General features: G+C 41.5%; 2 protein-coding genes across 17 annotated transcripts in view; one reads left to right on the plus strand and one right to left on the minus strand.

The window, feature by feature from the left end:
• Nucleotides 1-12,615, plus strand: part of eps8 (epidermal growth factor receptor pathway substrate 8) — a 148,856-nt gene extending 136,241 nt beyond the window's left edge. For 8 of the 14 annotated variants that reach the window (XM_033039541.1, XM_033039549.1, XM_033039545.1 and 5 more), the window contains 8 exons: nucleotides 1,720-1,831; nucleotides 2,817-2,963; nucleotides 3,054-3,089; nucleotides 6,497-6,520; nucleotides 7,738-7,948; nucleotides 10,124-10,304; nucleotides 11,120-11,252; nucleotides 11,619-12,615. In XM_033039541.1, the coding sequence (XP_032895432.1) occupies nucleotides 1,720-1,831; nucleotides 2,817-2,963; nucleotides 3,054-3,089; nucleotides 6,497-6,520; nucleotides 7,738-7,948; nucleotides 10,124-10,304; nucleotides 11,120-11,252; nucleotides 11,619-11,735 (961 nt within the window). In that variant the 3' untranslated portion in view covers nucleotides 11,736-12,615. The remainder of the gene's footprint in view (nucleotides 1-1,719; nucleotides 1,832-2,816; nucleotides 2,964-3,053; nucleotides 3,090-6,496; nucleotides 6,521-7,737; nucleotides 7,949-10,123; nucleotides 10,305-11,119; nucleotides 11,253-11,618) is intronic. The other 6 variants (XM_033039550.1, XM_033039547.1, XM_033039552.1 and 3 more) reach the window with 2 other exon arrangements.
• Nucleotides 12,616-14,838: 2,223 nt separating this feature from the next.
• ptpro (protein tyrosine phosphatase receptor type O) overlaps nucleotides 14,839-18,792 on the minus strand; it is a 131,872-nt gene continuing 127,918 nt past the window's right edge. For all 3 annotated transcript variants that reach the window (XM_033039539.1, XM_033039538.1, XM_033039537.1), the window contains 2 exons: nucleotides 17,194-17,314; nucleotides 14,839-16,775 (listed from right to left, as the gene is read on the minus strand). In XM_033039539.1, coding sequence (XP_032895430.1) covers nucleotides 17,204-17,314 — 111 coding nt within the window. In that variant the 3' untranslated portion in view covers nucleotides 14,839-16,775; nucleotides 17,194-17,203. The remainder of the gene's footprint in view (nucleotides 16,776-17,193; nucleotides 17,315-18,792) is intronic.

Here is an 18,792-nt window from a genome sequence, read left to right on the forward strand (position 1 = left end):
TGTTGCTGCCAGAGAACCAGGTTCGATTCTGACTTTGGGTGCTGTCTGTATGGAGTTTGTACGTTCTCCCTGCGACCTGTGTGGGTTTTTTCCAAGATCTCCGGTTTCTTCCCACACTCCAAAGACATACAGGCTTGTAGGTTAATTGGCTTGATATAATTGTAAATTGTCCCTAGTGTGTGTAGGATAGTGTTAGTGTGTGTGGATCGCTAGTTGGCGCGGACTCGGTGGGACGAAAGGCCTGATACCGCGCTGTATCTCTAAACTAAACCAAACCAAATAGTTAAATCTAATTCAACATAGTGTTTGGCATTTGTGCAATTGTAGGCCTTTGCTCAATAATGGGTTGTTATCCATGAACATGCTGCAGCTGTGATGATTAACACTGTAGATCAGAAGTTAATCCTTTCAGAAGTCAAGGGATTATTTGGATGAGATGGAGGCTATGACGAGAAACATGATAGCATTGCGTGCATGGTGGGTATTGTCTGTTCAATTGTCTGCCCAACATCTACCAAGTTAAACAACAGTTTTATGAAGTTAGCAAACAAAAATGGTGCCAAAGCACAAAGAAATATTGGGGCAAATGACCAAACGTTAAGGAGAACGGGGAGTCTGACAGGATAATGGAAATAATTTGATTTCTTCAAGTCCTGCCAACCCTCAGGGTCATGGAGGTCAACTTAGGAGACGCTTAAGACATAGATCATGGAAAAATATAACACAGGGACTGGCCCTTTTACCCATCATTTCTGTGCTGAACATGATAGACATGATAAAGCCTTCGGTCCAACTCCTCCATGCCATCCAATATGTCCCATCTAAGATAGTCCCACTTGCCTATGTTTGCCCCATATCTCTCTAAACTCCTCCTATCCACGTACATGTCCAAGACCAGATATCCAACAAACTTGTAAAGAGGAGGAGGTGGGGAGAGATTAATTCATGGTGATTGTGGTTGCAAATATGGACAAGAACTTTAAAATGCATTTAAAAAAAATGTAACCAGGTGTCAATGGGAGCACGGGGAATTTGGAGTGTGTTGGGGTTTGGCCAGCGCAGTTTTGTCTACCCTTAATTTTACAAGGTTTTGAAGAAGGAAATCTAGTCATAGAGTGCTGGAAACCTTGAGTCGAGAGATTTAAAAAAAATATGTGGAAAATTTCCACCATTAATGTGATGAGGCAGAGACTGAAATAGACAGTCTCAGTGAAGATTATACAAATGAGGTCTAAAACTTGGGGTCAGGTATGATATAAAGTTTATTACCTTCATGTTTCAGACAGTCAAAGGTAAGTGGCCACGGCAGGGATTGTAGCTGGTGATTGGGAACGGCTTCGGACTTCAATATCTTTTCATTTGGATGAACTTTAGTTGTTGGTGGGAGATGGCAGCTTTGGAAAGGAGTGATAAAAACACAAATTACATGTAATATTCAGAATTTTGAAATGTTTTACATTGACATAGCTTTCTCATGTAATTTTGTAAGTTTGATGAATTGAGCCCTAATGTTGCAAATATTTTTCACGTCATTTTCCAAAGGAAAATATTCAACATTGATTGGATTAGACTGCACATTGGTTCTGTACAAGTTAACAAATGCTTGCTGTGGCAATTTGAAGTGGTTGTAAATAAAATGTGTCATATCTCACAGTTGCATTTATGTCGGAATATGATTTGCCTTTTCTAATTTGGATGATATTTTGTTTGTTTTAAAAGAAATTCTGAAACTCATGTAAACATGGAATCTAGGAGATTTGCCAAATCCAAGTATGATTTTGTGGCAAGAAACAGCAATGAGCTTTCCGTTATGAAAGATGACATACTGGAGGTGAGTCCAGTTCCACACACCTTGTTAATATTTCCATTAACATTGATCTCAAGTTGTGAGAACCATCAGAACTGGGCGGCACGGTGAGTAAAGCCGCTGTCTCACAGCGCCAGAGACCCGGGTTCAATCCTGAGCTCGGGTACCATCTGTGTGGCGCTTGCACGTTCTCCCTGTGATCGCGTGGGTTTCCTTTGGGTGTTCCGGTTTCCTCCCACATCCCAAAGACATGCAGGTTTGTAGGTTAATTGTCCCCTAGTGTGTGGGGAGTGGATGTGAAAGTGGGATAAGAGAACTACTGTCATGGTCGACGGACATGCTGTATCTTTCAATCAGCCAATCAATCAATCAATGAAATTGAATCATTAAAGTTGAGGTATTGCAGCAACATTTGCATTTTCATGCAGTACAAAGGAAAATCTAAGACATAGGAATGAATCAATTAATTCTCTTTGATCCCCTTCTTCTTGAATTGGTGTCAATAATTTTATCTCAAGCTGTGTTGAGCTTAGGTTTTTTTTAGTTTAGAGAAACGGCACGGAAACAGTCCCTTCGGCCCACCGAGTCCGCGCAGACCATTGATCCACGTATACTAATACAATTCTGCACACGCCAGAGATCATTTACAATTTTATCAAACCAATTGGCCTACAAACCTGTTCGTCTTTGGAGTGTGGGGGGAAACCAGAGATCCTGGAGAAAACCCACACAGGTCACGGGGAGAACGTACAAACTCCGTCCAGCCAGCACCCATAATCAGGATCGAACCCGGGTCTCTGGCACAGTAAGGCAGCAACTGTGCCACCCTTAAGCTGCCTTGCTTGTGTAAGAAATTGGATACATTCTCAAACAACGTCTATCATGTGTGTAATTTAATGACAGGCAAATGTAATACTTTAAATATTGAATTGAGCATGCTTGCAAGTTGGTGGTATCATGCTGGAGGTTTTGAGAAATGTAGTGATGTGTTGATACCACCTTGTTGCAGATTGTTGATGACAGGAAACAATGGTGGAAGGTGAAAAATCAAAGTGGAATGTCTGGGTATGTGCCGAATAACATTCTGGATCTGCTACGGAACCCTTACCCAACTGGTGAAGGGGTGCCTGAAGGTCTTTACAATCAAACCATCCAGGCAAGTGCTTTGTCATGTATGTAGAAGGATTTATAATCACAGTAATACAAGTAATCAAGTTAATTGCATTTTTATCTACTGTCTCGGCAGCTGTTGATGCCAAAGAAGGAATTTGAATTGTTCAAGGTAGGGCCATGGTTTGCCCTGAGAGTGATTTTTCCCCCAAGCTTAAATTGTGTTTTATTTCCAGTCCTTTACTCTCCCTCAAGCTAAAAACATTCTTTAGAAGCTTCTCAAGTTATACTTAGCTGCAACCTCAGGCCTGATTTCTTAATATTTGCAGTTTGGATTAATACCCTCTTTCAATTAACTTTTAACAAATTAAAATATAATTTAAAATAGCCCAGAATGTCAATATTCAACTGTGCTGTGCAAGCAGTGTTGAGTGTTTGGTCTTTTGTATCTAACATCTCGATTTATCCAATTTACCCCATGACTGATCCCTGGGCATGGGATCTCACTGGAGTTGCAAGAAAAGGTTTACAGTTATAACACCAAAGGATCTCATCAGAGTGCAATTGGATTGAGTGAATCAGCTTGAGTCTAAAAATGTATATTTTAAATAAATGATGCAAGGCTAGATTTGTTGGGAAGGGAGGAGGAATATGAAATACCTGCTGCAAAATTAAACCAGGCCTAGGTTGCTGGAAGTCTAATAGAAAAGGCTGTACTTGTTTTAGATTTCTTTGTCTGAGTGTGATGTGCTGGTGTCGTTCTGGTTTCAGACCATGTTGCGCTGAAATTGTATTCAATACCAAACATGTTGGTTTGAATATTTAAATTTACATTTAGCATGATACATCTGGTACAACAATGATTTTTTCAACTGTTTTTGTTCTTGTGGGAAGAATTCCCACATGCATGGGCCACCTTTCCTGATTTAAATTCAATGTGTTCTGAAAAAAAAAATCCCTGCAGCTGTTCACAGAATGTGCTGTGAAGAATTGCAATCAGGTAGAAGGCTGACTGTACTTTGGCCGTTGTTCAAGTCTGATGCACTCAACATCGAACATGGAGCAGTGCAGCACGGGAACAGGCCCTTCGGCCCAAAATGTTTGTGCCAGACATAATGCCAAGATAAACTGATCAATATCCCTCCATCCCCCGCATATCCATGTGCCTATCCAAAAGCCTTTTAAGATGGACTCCAGATTTGTTGGCAGCATTGCCACTAATTAAAATCCATGCTCAACCAAAATAGACCATCCACTGTATTTTGATTACAAGTGTAGAACCACTCTAAAATGGTCATTACAATGTGTGACAACAAATGATTTAATATGTACCGTGCAGTTCAGTTGGACAGTGGTTCTTGAATTTTAAATATAGGGTCACAGCAGTAAAGGGACCTAAATCCGCAGTGTAAATCTCATCTCTGATTCTGTGTTCCTACTAGTCTTGACAAATAGTTTAAATTTTTTTAATTAATTTTAGATTTTGTTTTATTAACAACTGTGACTATCTGTGATATTCCTGCAAACTGTTGAGCTCAGTCAGATCTTGCTGAGGAGATGCCCTAACATCTCGTTAGCAGTAGGAAGATTGAGTTAGAACATAAAACAGTACAGCAAAGGAACAATGTTTGTGCTGGACATGATAAACTAAAGTTAAACTGATTTCATCTGCCTGCACATGATCCACATCCCTCTATTCCCTGCACTTCCAAAAGCCTCATACACGCCACTAATGTATCTGCCTCTACCCCCACCCCTGGTAGTGCGTTCCAGGATCCCGCTACTCTCTGTGATTTCCACCCAGGGGAAGAAGGTACTGACAGTCTACCCTACTTCTATCATGGCTCCCCTCAACCTCGGACGTTCCAGAGAAAACGGTATATATTTGAAATGTATTGTCTTCTCTACAATTCCCTTGAAGCATGTTCAATATTGGAGAGGCCAACCCAAAATGTCGTTCATCCACTTCCCTCCGCAGATGCTGCCTGACCCTCTGCGTTCCTCCTGCACTTTATGTTTTGCTTGGAAATGCCATTCTTTACTTGTAAGACAGTAATGTTGCCACTTGCTACCTAGTTCTATTCATTTAACAACTGAGAAATCTGATTTGGTTTATTTTTTCCAAATCAAGTCAACAGCTTAGTACTATGCTATATTGTGAGCTGAAGGGCCAGGTCCAATGCTGTACTGTTCTATGTTGATACAAATAACTGCAGATGCTGCTTTACAAAAAAAAAGTGCTGGAGTAACTCAGCGCATCAGGCAGCATCTGTGGAGAACGTGGATAGGCGATGTTTCCCTGGTCGGGACCCTTCTTCAGACTGATAAAGGATCCCGACCCGAAATGCCACATGAGGTAGCACCTCTCATGAGCAAATAAGAATGGTCTACAGATGATGACTTTGCCAGCTATGCCCACAACCCATTGTGAATAATTTAAAAAAAAAAAAAATGCATTTTATGTCTGCAGTGGTTGAATGTAGTTTTGTGGTGTTGAGTGAAGCCAAACGCATGATGTGGAGTCTGGTTTTGGGTGCCAATCTGAACTGGCATGTGTGTTTTGCCCTGAATGTTTAGCTGTTGTTCAAGCCTGATGCACAACATAGAACACAGAAGGGTGCAGCACAAAAACAGGTCCTTCAGCCACAATGTCCGTGCCGAGCATGATGCCAAGCTAAACAAATCTCCTCTGCCTGCATGTGATCTATATCCCTCCTTGCCCTATATATCCATGTGTCTGTACAAAAGACTATTAAATGCCACCATCTTATCTGCCTCCACCACCACTCTTCGGCAGTGTGTTCCAGGCATCCACCACCCTCTGTATGAACAGATCTTGTCCTGCGCATCTCCTTTAAGCTGTCCCCCTCTCACCCTAAAGCTACGTGCTCTAGTCTTTGACTCCACTTAAGGTCATCCTTCCTGCAGTGGGTGACCAGATCAGCGCACCTGGATAGTAACCCTGTGCATCACTCCCTCCAAGGCTGGATTTGCTCTGGGGCTGGGGACAGTCCCTTGGACTATAGACCATGGCTGGCAATGAGCTATGTTTTGGAACCGTGAGACCAGTCATTTAATCCTGACTATATTAAATATTGTTTTTAACTGCACGTTGAAACCTGTAAATAACTTGTCTGCCTGTTTTCAAAAAGTGTAATTTCTTTCCACAATGCCAACATACATTTCCGCATGTAAGTCTTCATCGTGTGTCCTAATGTTAGCTCAGCAGGATGGAATATTCATTTGTGTAGGAAGGAACTGCACATTGCAGGTTTATACCGACAATAGACACAAAGTGTTGGAACAAATCAGCGGGTCAGGCAGCATCTCTGGAGAAAAGGAACTGGTGATGTTTCCAATCCAAAATCTCACCTGTTCCTTTTCTCCACAGATGCTGCCTGCCCCGCTGAATTCCTTCAGCACTTTGTGTCTATATTTGGAGTGTTCATTTGAAGTTTCCCCTCCATTTCTGGTAACGAACAGGAGGGATTTGTTATTAACTAAGTCTATGCATTTATCCTCATTTCATTTTTTCATTTTGTTTTGCAATTCCTATTCGCAACACTCACTTCCTAACAGCAATTGCTTGGAGAACTATCTGAGGTAATTTGTATAATCTGCGTGTGCCTTTTTCATCCAAGAATGAGATCATCCTAATATCTGTTGAAATATCTGTGAAAATGTCTGCAAATATAATTTTATTTTTGAATTAATTGCAAATGATAATGCTTTATGTCAGTGGTTAACATTTTTATCCTACCTTCAGCTAATGTCTAACATGTGTTCATTAACTCATAGTGTCATACAACATGGAAACAGGCCCTTCAGCCCAACTTGCCCATGCTGACCAAGGTGCCCCATCTACGTTTGCCCCACCTGCCCGGATTTGCCCTATATACTTCTAAGTCTTTTCTATCCATATACCTGCCCAAATATATTTTAAATGTTGTTACCTTACCTGCCTCAACTATCTCATCTGGCAGTTCCATATACCCACCACCCCAGTGTGAAAAAGTTGCCCCTCAGGTTCCTGTTAAATCTTTCCACTCTCACCTTAAACCTATGTCCTCGTGTTCTTGATTCCCCTGCTTCTAGGTAAAATACTCTGGATTCATCCTATCTATTCCTCTCTTGATTTTATACAGCTCTACTATAAAATCACCTCTCAGCCTCCTGCGCTCCAAGGAATAAAGAGGTTTGCGGAACGGTTTTGTCCTGCTAACTACACTGTCTATTTACATTATCCCCTTTCTAATGTATCTGTACACCGTGGATGGCTCAATTGTAACCATGTATTGTCTTTCCACTGACTGGTTAGCACACAACAAAGGTTTTTCACTGTATCTCGGTACACGTGACAATAAACTAAATTTAAATTAAACTCATGTGGAGTCTAGCTTTAGGTGGAAATTTGAACTGGGTTGGATTGTTTTGCTCTGAATTGATTTTGAGAACACTTGGTGTTGTTCAAGCCTGCTGCAGTCAGACCACGAATTTGGGGTGGGGTGTCTCGGTGTTTTAAGTATCTTGGACCTTGAAAGTATACTCCCCCTCATCTCTTTACTGATGCATGGTCTTGACCTGAAACGTCGACTCTCCCTTTGCCTTCACAGATGCTGCCTAATCCACTAAACTCTTCCAATTGTTTCTTTTCAGTGTATTTATCCTCCAATATATATATTTTTTGTGTTTAACAGATTATTAATAGGCCAATAATTCAAGGTATTGTTCGTTGGAGCCCTTCAATTTGTAGGTATTTGCCGTATCTCTTTGGTTTGGGAAGGAAAACATTTGATTAGAGATGCTCTTGTCATTTGCAGAAACAAAAGTTGGATTACATCGCAAGAGCTGCAGTCGCAATACCTCCTGCTCCTTCGCCCCCACCTGCATATATTGCTGCATCTGCATCCCCATTTGCTGGTATGGTGAAAGGATCGTCCAAGAATATCAGTCGACAGAATAGCTGCAGCTCTATTGAAAGTACTGGCACGCAGAAGGATGCTCACAGAGATGGGCACATGTCACTGAACCGTAAGTTGAAGGAAACACGGTAAAGTTCCGCTGCACTTTTTGCAATTTTAATCGAACAAAGGAAGCCGTTCGGCCCATTGAATGTGCACTGGCTCCATGGAAGTATAAATCCATCTACGACCACCTCACCATCCTCTCTTCTGCAACTCCTGCAAATTCTTTCCTTTCTGATAGTTATCCAGCAAAGGAAAAATAGAACTACGGCATTAATAAGGAGAGGGAAAATAAAAATGAGTATAAATTAGTGCAAAACTTTTAAATAAAGTTTAACGGTTCTATAGATATGCAAAAATAAAAAGGCTCAATCTAAGGTTGGTCGCTTGCTGACCGAGAGAAACAGAATTGTACTGTGGAATAAGGAATTGACGAACAGTTTTTATGCCTGTCTTTGTGTGAGAAAAGATATACACCTTCCTGGAAATAATAGCTAATTGCAGGTCTATAGAGAAGAAGAAGTTCAAAGAATTAATATTGGAGAACTTAACTGTTGGAAAGGTGATAAACACTCAGGACCTGTCCCCTTGGATCTTGTAGGGGCTGGCTGACTGGTGCTTTATTAGTCATATGTGCAACTGTACAATGACATTCTTTTTGTATGTATTACACATGCAGGCGCTGCCATGTTTTGGTGCGGTGTCCAAAATCCGATCGGCTCGTGCACTCGATGAACTGGAGCAGTTCCCACGGACCAATGTCCCTCTTGCTGTCCAGCCATTTTTGTATCCTTGGGTGCCTCCTGGCCGACCTTGAAGGCACTGGAGGCATGACCCCAATTCACCCTACTACCAGCCCTTACTCCTCGTGTCCAATGTCTCCAGCTCTCTCCTGGTTCCACTGCCCGCTGAGCCTTCGGACTGGCCCAGCCGACCGATGAGCCTTGCGGTCCGACGAGCCTTTCGGTGGGTTCCTGCCGACCTCCGAGCATTCAGGTCCTCCGGGTTGGGAGTGTGGCCATGGCACCTCTGGAAGACTATAGGAGATGACTATGGAGAAATGGTTATGTATTCAAGAGAGAGTTAGATATAGCTCTTGGGGCTAATGGAATCAAGGGATATGGGGAGAAAGCGGGAACATGGTACTGATTTTGGATGATCATATTGAATTGCATTGCTGGCTTGAAGGGCTGAATGGCCTACACCTGCACCTATTTTTTTTTATGTCTCTATGTTATTCTCTTCCAAATATTCCTGAACAGTTGTTGTAGGTTGGATGATGCACTATAGAAAGCATCACAGCTTGGTTTGGCAACAGCTTTGTCCAAAGCCGTATAAAATTGCAAAGAGTTGTCAATGTAGCCCAGTCCATCATACAAACCAGACTCCCCACCATTGACTCCATCTACACTTCACGCTGCCTGGCAAAAGCAACAACCATGTCATGAAACGTTCCTACCCCAACCATTCCCTCTTCACCCTCCAATCAGATAGAAGATACAAAACATCACCTCTCCATGTTCTCCAGAGACGCTGCCTGACCAGCTGAGTTTCTCCAGCACTCTGTGAAACATCACCTATCCATGTTCTCCAGAGATGCTGCCTGACCCGCTGAGTTACTCCAGCACTCTGTGTCTTTTATTTTGTAAACCCACACCTGTAGTTCCTTGTATCTCCAGCATTTATTCTACCTGGTGATTGCAACAGGATTTGACCACAGCATTTGATGGTGCTGGGCCTCGACTTGCTGGGAGTTTAGAAGAATGAGGGGAGACCTGATTGAAACTTACTGAATAGTGAAAGGCTTGGTTAGAGGAGCGTGGAGAGGATGTTTCCATTAGTGGGAGAGCCATGGACCAGTCATAGCTTCAGAGTTAAAGGATGTTCCTTTGGGAAGGAGATGAGGAGGAAATTCTTTAGTCAAAGGGTAGTGAATTTGTGGAATTCATTGGCATAGAAGACTGTGGAGGCTGTCAATGGTTATTTTTAAGGCAAAGATAGATAGATTCTTGATTAGTACAGGTGTTGGGGATTATGGGGAGAAGGCAGGAGAATGGGGTTAAGAGGGAGCGATAGATCAGCCATGATTGAATGGCGGAGTAGACTTGATGGGAGTAATGGCCTAATTCTGCTGCTATCACTTATGAACGGCATGGACCAGAGTGAAATCGGAGTCCTATTTGTAATCCAGCATCTGCAGACGCTTGTTTCCACCTCGTGTTTTCTCTCAACTGCTTTGCAGGCAGGAAGTCGCACATGGAGGAAGTGCAGGATGAGCTGGCACAGCGGCTCACTATTGGACGCGGCGCCGCGCAGAAGAAATTCCAGATGGTACGCAGCAACAGCACGTTGGCAGGAATTTGCTATGATTCGACCCCAGACGAGGTGGCAGAATGGTTACGCTCCAAGGGCTTTAATGCTGTGTGAGTACATGTTCAGCACGAACATTGTGGGCCGAAGGGCCTGTTCTTACACTGATCTGTTCTGTGTTCAACATCGCGGTCAAATGTGACGGAGGGACCCAATGCAAACTCTGACATTTGTAAACATTTGGATACAAAAGCTGCTAAAAATTCAACATTTAATTCATCAAGACATTACAAAACAGTGCCACACAGTAGTTTTAAAACAACAAAATACATGGCAAAATTAATCAAGACATTACAAAATACAGTGCCACACAGCGGTGCTGACCATTTTGCCACGGTGACAGGCTCAAGTTCCACGCCAATGTAATGTAACTCAATCCATTAACTCAATTCATAGAACTTAGAACAGAACAGACACAAACAGACACAGGCAGCTGAGGGGCAACCTTTATGTGCCGATGGTGGTGGGTCGAGGGGGTGAGCTGCCAGAGGAGAAGGTTGATCCGGTACTATAACAACATATCAACACTTAAAAAAGACACTTGGATAGATGCATGGATCGGAAAGGTTTAAGAGGAGGTGGGCCAAACGCAGGCAAATGGGCTTAGATGGGGCATCGTGGTTGGCATGGATACGTTGGACCAAAGGGCCTGTTTCCGTGCTGCATGACTCTGTGGCACCTTTTTGTCCACAAACAAAATCACCGGTTCTACCGTTTTCTCACATTTACTCTCTTGTCTGTGACATTTCAAAACATTTCTTCTGCCTTTTTTTGTTAAACTTGGGGTATCAGTGTTAAGTAGGTGAAAGTTGAGGTAAATATATAAAGCATTACTGCTGAGCTATAGTCATGACTTCTTGTGTTCCAGCACTGTGAACAGTTTGGGCGTACTCTCGGGAGCACAGCTCTTCTCTCTCAATAAGGACGAGTTAAAGACCGTTTGTCCTGAAGAGGGAGTTCGAGTGTACAGTCAGGTGACAGTACAGAAGGCTGCTTTGGAGGTAATGTTTTTCTGAGGCATTTCATTAAACTTTGAAGACGATGTCTATAATCTAAAATCATTGCTATTTGAGTTAAATATTTGACAAATGTTTTTTGGGTATTCATTATATGGTATTTTAAAAGTTTCTAAAACTCAAAACATTATCAGCTATAATGTGTCTGAAGTCGGGTCTCGACCCAAAACGTCACCCATTCCTTCTCTCCAGAGATGCTGCCAGACCCACCGAGTTACTCCAGCACTTTGTGTTCCGTGAACGTTGATGATTTCAGTGCAGTTGAGGGCTGAAAAATTTGAGATTCCGCTTTCTTCCTCCCTCACCACTGCATGCAAAATCCTAAAATCCTTGTGCGTGATGTGTTTTCAGGACAAATGCGGGAAATCGGAATTGGAAGAGATCATGAAGCGCAGGCAGGAGAAACTCAGCGTCACCGGTGGTGACTCAGGAGTGGAATCCTTTGATGAAGGCAACAGCCATTCATGAAACGTCGTAGCTATGACACCTCTTTCCATTTTAGGAAGTCACTGAGGTATCATCTGACTTTTTGGAAAATATGCACAGAAAACACAAATCGGAGGAACAGCGAGGCACACCACCCCCCTCCCAGAGGACAAACGTTTACTACAGTGGTGTAGTACACAATTATGTAAAAACGTGTTGCTCTTAAAATTCAGTGGATCTTTTGCAATCCTAGTGCTGATTGCATTCTTTAAATATAATTTAATATTCTGCTCGGATTATTAAAATAAGATTTAATGCCGTGAATGAGGTATGTAATGTTCTGTCGTAGAATGATAAAAGGGATTAGGTTTGATTGTTTGAGTCGATATTGTCTACAGGATATAAATTCAAAAGATTATTAATTTTGGTAATGAAGCACTAAAATAGGGTTTCTATAATTGGCTTTGAATGTAGAAATACCACAATGTCAATGTAGAAGAAATCACTGATTTAATGAAGCTGTTTCTTTATCTTATTCAATGCACAGTTGTGATCTAAAAGTTTGACCGGAAAAGTATGTTAAATAAACAAGCACTGAGCTACGTTGCTACTGTACTTGGTGTGAAACCTCTTAGATCAAAAGTATGCAACTAACAACACCACCCCACAGATCTATGGAATGATGTCTTGATGTTACACGTAGACACTAAAAGATTTCACATGCAAGTTGTCTGTTTCACAGTTTGAACTTTTAAATTTTGTTATCTTGCTGTAATTTTATGAAAACACGCCGAACTGAGAATGTTGTACATTTGAGAACTTGAATCCATTTAGAAGGATTTGATATTGTATTTGTATAGTTTCATGGTGCCTTTTCCATACAATTAAGCTATAATTCTGCAATAAATGGTATTTACTGCTATATTTGTTAGATTTCGTTCACTTTTTAGCATTTATCTCCCACAGGAGCACTTCAAACATTTATTTTTGAAGGTTTTTCCTTAAATCTTCCTCACTACACTTTTGTATTATTGATTCAGAAAAGATTTTTAAAATTAAGTTTAGTCAGTGAAATAAGGCAAGCCTATTTCCTCAGCTGATAAGTTATTGATCCGAAACATTTACTGTTCTCTCCTGAGTATTTCCATGATTTGTATGTGCGTTTACTTTTACTTTTCAGCATCTGCAGTGTTTTTCTTTTGTAAGTTTATCTCCCAGGTTGGTAAATTAATGAAGCCACCATTGAAATTGTTGGTAGGAAGATATTTAAAAAATAGACATGCAGCAACTAGTGACAGACAATATGCCGTTCCATTATGCTATGCGGGAGACAATAGTTGAAGCAGGTGATCATGCACGTTGGGGAAATGGCTCTAATTTGGACTGTTCTATCAATGTGCGTGCGGCACAGTTCAGGGGCAGTTTCTTTGCAGATGTTATCAGGCAACGGAACCATCCTATCACCAACTATAGAGTAGTCCTGACATACCACATATCTCATTGGACATCCTTGGGACTGGATATCATTAATCTGACTTTACCTTGCACTAAACATTATTCCTTTTATCCTGTATCTGTATACTGGATGGCTTGACTGTAATCATGTATAGTCTTTTCGCTGACTGAATAGAACACAACAAAAAAGCTTTTCACTGTACCTCGGTACATGTGACAATAACAAAAGGACAACTAAACAATAGATCAGAATGTATTGATTTTTAGCTGTCGGAGAACGGGTGAGCCTTGTTTTACCACGTTTACCAAGTTAAATTTGTCGCCAATTTAGATTATTTTTAACTGTTAAATCTTTTTGATCATTAGACGTTTAAAAGTGAGCTGTCAGAAGGCAGTTTTGATGTTGCAGACTTGCAATTTGCTGTCTGAGGAGTAATCTGCAGCAACACCAGTACAGCCTTCAGTTTGGTCAGATCCACTGCTCCCAGAAGCAAGTCTGACCTCAGGAATTACAGGTCGCTGAAGGTTGCGGAGTTGTGGAACCTGTAATGGCAGAAACACCTGCTAGAGATTCTGCTGCTGAAATCCCTGTCACCAGCCATGGAGAAGCAAGTGATTCACAAGAGGAGCATGGAAATGGCGGGCCACTGCCTACAGGGGAAGCTCGGAAGCCGTTGATGATGACACAGAGTGGGCTGGTAGGAGACTTTTTCCTTTTGTAAATGGCGCCAAAATATAGCGACTTATGCAAGAATTTCACTGTGCAGTGCACACGTGGAAATAAAGTGCCATTGATTGTCAACAACCTCCTGCTCTCAAATTCTGATTCTGTAACCTGTGAAAATGAGCTACTGTAAAACTCCTTTAATCTGGCATGCTCCGGAATTCGTTCATGACAGGCTAGAAGTTTTGTCTGGTCTTTTATTAATACTTAAATACTGTCAATATGTAGACTTTTAATTCACTTTTATTTTTAAATGATGCTGCACTACCATTTCAGTGAACCCGAGACAAATATTGGAGTGGTAAATAAGACCTTCATACTGGTCGTTGTAAGAGTCGGGAAATCATGTTGCAGCTTTGTAGGACATTGGTTAGTCTGCATTTAGAGTATTGTGTGTAGTTTTGGTCACCCCACTACAGGAAGGATATACAGAGGAGGTCAGACAGATTTGGATTGTTTTCTCTGGCATGCCGGAGGTTGAAGAGAGACCTGATAGAAGTATATAAAATTATGAGCGGCATAGATAGAGTACATAGTCAGAACTTTTTTTTTCCCCCGCTGGTGGAAATATCGAAGACTAGAAGGTACAGCTTTGAGGTGAGAGGATCAAAGTTTAAAGGTGATGTGTGAGCGGGTTTTTTTTAGTGAATACCCGGAACGTGCTGTCAGGGGTGAAGTGGAGGCAGATACAATAGTGCATTTAAGAGGGTTTGAGATAAACTAATCTCCTCTGCGTATCTGAGCATCGTATTGGGCACAGGCATTGTGGGCTGTTCTATATAATACCTGGATGCTGTGTAGTTATGAATGGTTCAATAGCGGATGATCAGAGTTTCATTCTATTGTATTTCATGCAAGTTGCTTTACCAATGCACAGGCAAAGTACAATGCTCTGCTTGTATTTTTTGTCTATCAAAGGAAGATATTTTAATTGGCCGTGGCCCAAATTTAAAAACAAAATCACAGGACAGTGCAAATTAGTGATTTATTATCACGGAGATGTTGTCTTATCAATTGGTGCATTCCAAGTACAGGTACAATTCAAAGCTGGAAAATCTACACTACAGCAAGCCACCAAAAAATTGGGAAACAATATAATACAGAGATTTCATGTACAAATATGATTTCTTACCAATAGTACAAAAGTGATGAATGAGTGAACAAGTGTTGCACCTTTTCCTGAATCTGCATTTGTACCCAGTGTATTATGTTTCATTTGGTCTGGTAAGATTGCCTTCCTAATTTTTAGACACTTGTTACTTTGATAATCAGCTCCTCCAACAACAATACGTACCAGATGTGAAGGAATTATTCCCTTTTACCTCACTGAGAACTTAAATAACTCCAAATCTAAAGCCTGTGTGGGCAAGGCTTTATGTAGCAATAATTTAACAAAACTTTGTGGGGAATTAGTTTGGAGTTTAAACATTTACCATTCTTTCTGGACCTGTTGTTCCTTATTTTTTTTAGTTTAAAAGGTCAACGAGACACTACATCCATTTCTCATTCCACAGAAGGTGCCTGATCTGCTGAGATTTTTGTTTTCAATTCAGATTTATAAAATATGTTGTATATCTTCTTGGACCCTAGCCCTCATGGGTTTAAGGATAACCATTTATGGTGTAATAACAGTGGAGATGCTGTCTCACAGTGCCAGAGACCTAGGTTCGATCCTGAGTGGAGTTTGCACGTTCTCCCTGTAACATTGAACTAGAACGGGTGATCGAGCATCAGGGTGGGTGGAAAGGCCTGTTTCCATGGTGTATCTTGTTCAATCAACCTAATGTTCTGTGATAGGTTTGATTTTACCAATAAGTCCCTTGACCATTTTCGATGAATTTGTATTTATTTCAAAGATTCTATTAATGATGTCTTTTTAAATAGGCCTAACAAAGTGCAACTGCTCCACAACTTCTCACTAGCCAATACTTCCATCTTAATGGTTGTAATTTGAGTTAGCACGCAACAAAAGCTTTTCACTATACCTCGGTACACGTGACAATAGACTAAACTAAGTTTCCTCTTGTGATTCAGCTGTTGCTTGAAGTGAGATTTTTGCTCAGGCCTCCTGGCGATGATTTTGTTTTTTCTTGGGGTGGTGTGTGAACTGTCAATTACTAGCCAAACTACATTGTTGTACCTTTTAGGGGGAGAAGGGGTGGAATTACATCTATGTGTGTTTAAATTGGTTTTCTTCTCTTTGCCTGCTGAGAAATGCAGAGCCCCATATTTCCGTGCACTAAGTCTTTGTTTCACTCTTTTCCTGCCAGGAACTTTTGGCAACGTGCTTAAAATTACAGCTAATCGTTTTTGCAATTAAATCTGCCACTTGAAAGTGAATTTTGCTTATCAGCGACACAACAAAAACTGCCAGACACATCAATGCATCACACAACATCAATATTAAACAGCCTGTGCATTATTGAGGAACACCTATCAGATCTGCCAAGGCTGACAAACCCTCCTATTCGCATCTCTACCTGTAATGCAAATGTTCTTTCTATGTCATCTTCATGAATTCCTCACAGTTGAGTTTGTATCATTTAAAGTGTTTTCTTTTTTTTTGGCTTGTGTCATTAAAAAAGGCTAGAAGATTCCAGGAAATGGAGTTTGAGGGAGGAACTGGTGCATTAACAGAACACAAGCAATGAAATGCAATATGCTTCATTCTTCCTTTTCTTCTTCATGCAAGATGTCACTTGTACCTACTTCAAATCTTTCCAAATGAGTTTGGTCCCACACTGAATTTTCACTGGTGGAATCAGTCCAAAGACACTACAGGTACTTTTTAAGGCATTGTTCCAGAGAACTTGCTTTGACATGTTCAATCTTTCCCTTGCCAGCAGGCGTCCTCTGGTCAGATCGAAGCTCAGGAAAAGAACAGTCCTCTTAAGATTGTGAATCTGAAACACAATGAAAGTTGCTGATGAGGCATGTTGAGATGGTAAGGAATAAAAGCTTGAAACTGTGACTTCTGCTGTAATGACAAAAGAAAATTGCTTTAGAAACTCTTCATTTAGAGTGAACTGTCTAATTTAAAGTGCAATGAAAAGGATCTGCTCTTGTTACAGACGATGGTGTGCCCAGCTTTGCATGCAGTGCCGTACAAATTAAACGCACAATCGCACCAAGTTCCATAGTTTTCTATTAATATCCCAAGCAAATGCTGAAGTAATCACGAGATGGTTAAACACTATTTTTGAATTTTCCTAAAGGTTTATTGGCAATGAGTTACTGCGGAAACAAATCTCAAGTTAAGACAATTTATCATCCTCTCCTGTCACCAACAACTTTTATAATATCAAAAGAAGCATTTCTCACCCTGAAAGCCTCATGAATGCGACGGTCTACAGTTCTCATAAATCACGTCACTGCTGACGTACTGTTTCTTTTTCCGTTTCCACATCAGTTGCACACAGCGGTGAATGAAAATGTACTGCTCCTGGATCAAAGACAACACAGTGAGATTACGCAGACACACGGAACTGCAGGTGCTGGGATCTCCTATAGAGCACAAAGTGCTGGAGTAACTCAGCAGGTCAGGCAGCATCCCTGGAGGACATGGATAGGTGACGTTTCAGATCCCCAGACTGGAGGAGGAGGATCCCCACCCAAAACGTCACTTATCCACGTCCTCCAGAGATGCTGCCTGACCTGCTGAGTTACTCCAGCACTTTGTGCTCAATGGGAGATTTCAACCAACTCCACAGTGCAGGTTGGTATAGCAATGCAGTCCATACTTAGTTCCATAACTTATAAATAATGTATGCACTAGTGCAATTTAATTTTGGGAGAAGGAGGGTAAATACCAGGATTTAGTTCCGTTTTTTTATTTAGGTTAGTTTAGATACAGCATGGGAATATGCCCATCAACCCACTGAGTCTACGCAGACCCGTTATCACAAGTTCGATGTTATCCTGCTTTTGCATCCCCTTCCTGCACACTAAGGGCAATTTACAGAAGCCAATTAACCTACAAACCTGCATGTCTTTTGGATGTGGGAGGAAACCCACGCGGTCACAGAGTGCAAACTCCACACACAGAGAGCACCCAAGTTCGAGACTGAACTGGGTCTCTGGCGCTGTGAGGCTATGGCTCTACCAGCTATTTCACATTTCTAGATTACATTCACTTGTGTTGCATCTGCTATTCTGCCATTGTCTACTCTGCATCTGTGGCAAACACATATTTGGCCAAACTGGACATTTCAGTTTATAATCATTCTACAGTGGTGTTCCGGATGCATGGAATGTTTAACGAGGTTTCCTAACAGCAGTCACAATGCCTTTAGTAATGCACCGTACAAGATGACAATTCTCAAGTAAACCAATTAGTAAAGTCCATGTTCTGCTATTTTTATAGGGATTGGTGGTCAGATAGGATAAAATTCTTAAATTTTGTAATTGCATTTTAGACCATCTAATTGTGCTTTTTGTATGACTCGAAAGTCCTGAAGCAACTCAGCGGGTCAGGCAGCATCTGTAGAGGGAATGGACAGAAGACATTTTGGGTCGGAACCCTTCCTCAGACAATGTAGTTGGGGTTTAGAAAGCTGGAAAAGAGAGGTGGAGGAAGGACAAAATATGCCAAGTGGATTTGGGGAGGGAGGGGGGGGGGGGGTGTTGACTGGTAGATGGGTGGACAATGGCCAGAGAAGAAAAGGAGACAAGAGTGTCAAATAAGGAGGGAAATGTAAATCTGTAAAGTGAGAGTTGGGGTGGAAGGGGACTGCGGGAAGGAAGTAGAGAAACACAGCACACGTAATGTCGTCTGTCCCTTTCCCTCCACAGATGCTGCCCGACCTGCTGTATTCCTCCAGCACCTTGTGGTGTGCTCTTTGTTTTCACCCAGAGAGTTGTGAATCTGTGGAATTCGCTGCCAGAAGGCAGTGGAGGCCAATTCACTGGATGTTTTCAAGA

Source organism: Amblyraja radiata, chromosome 21 (genome assembly GCF_010909765.2).
Source record: "Amblyraja radiata isolate CabotCenter1 chromosome 21, sAmbRad1.1.pri, whole genome shotgun sequence".
NCBI classification, from domain to species: Eukaryota; Metazoa; Chordata; class Chondrichthyes; order Rajiformes; family Rajidae; genus Amblyraja; species Amblyraja radiata.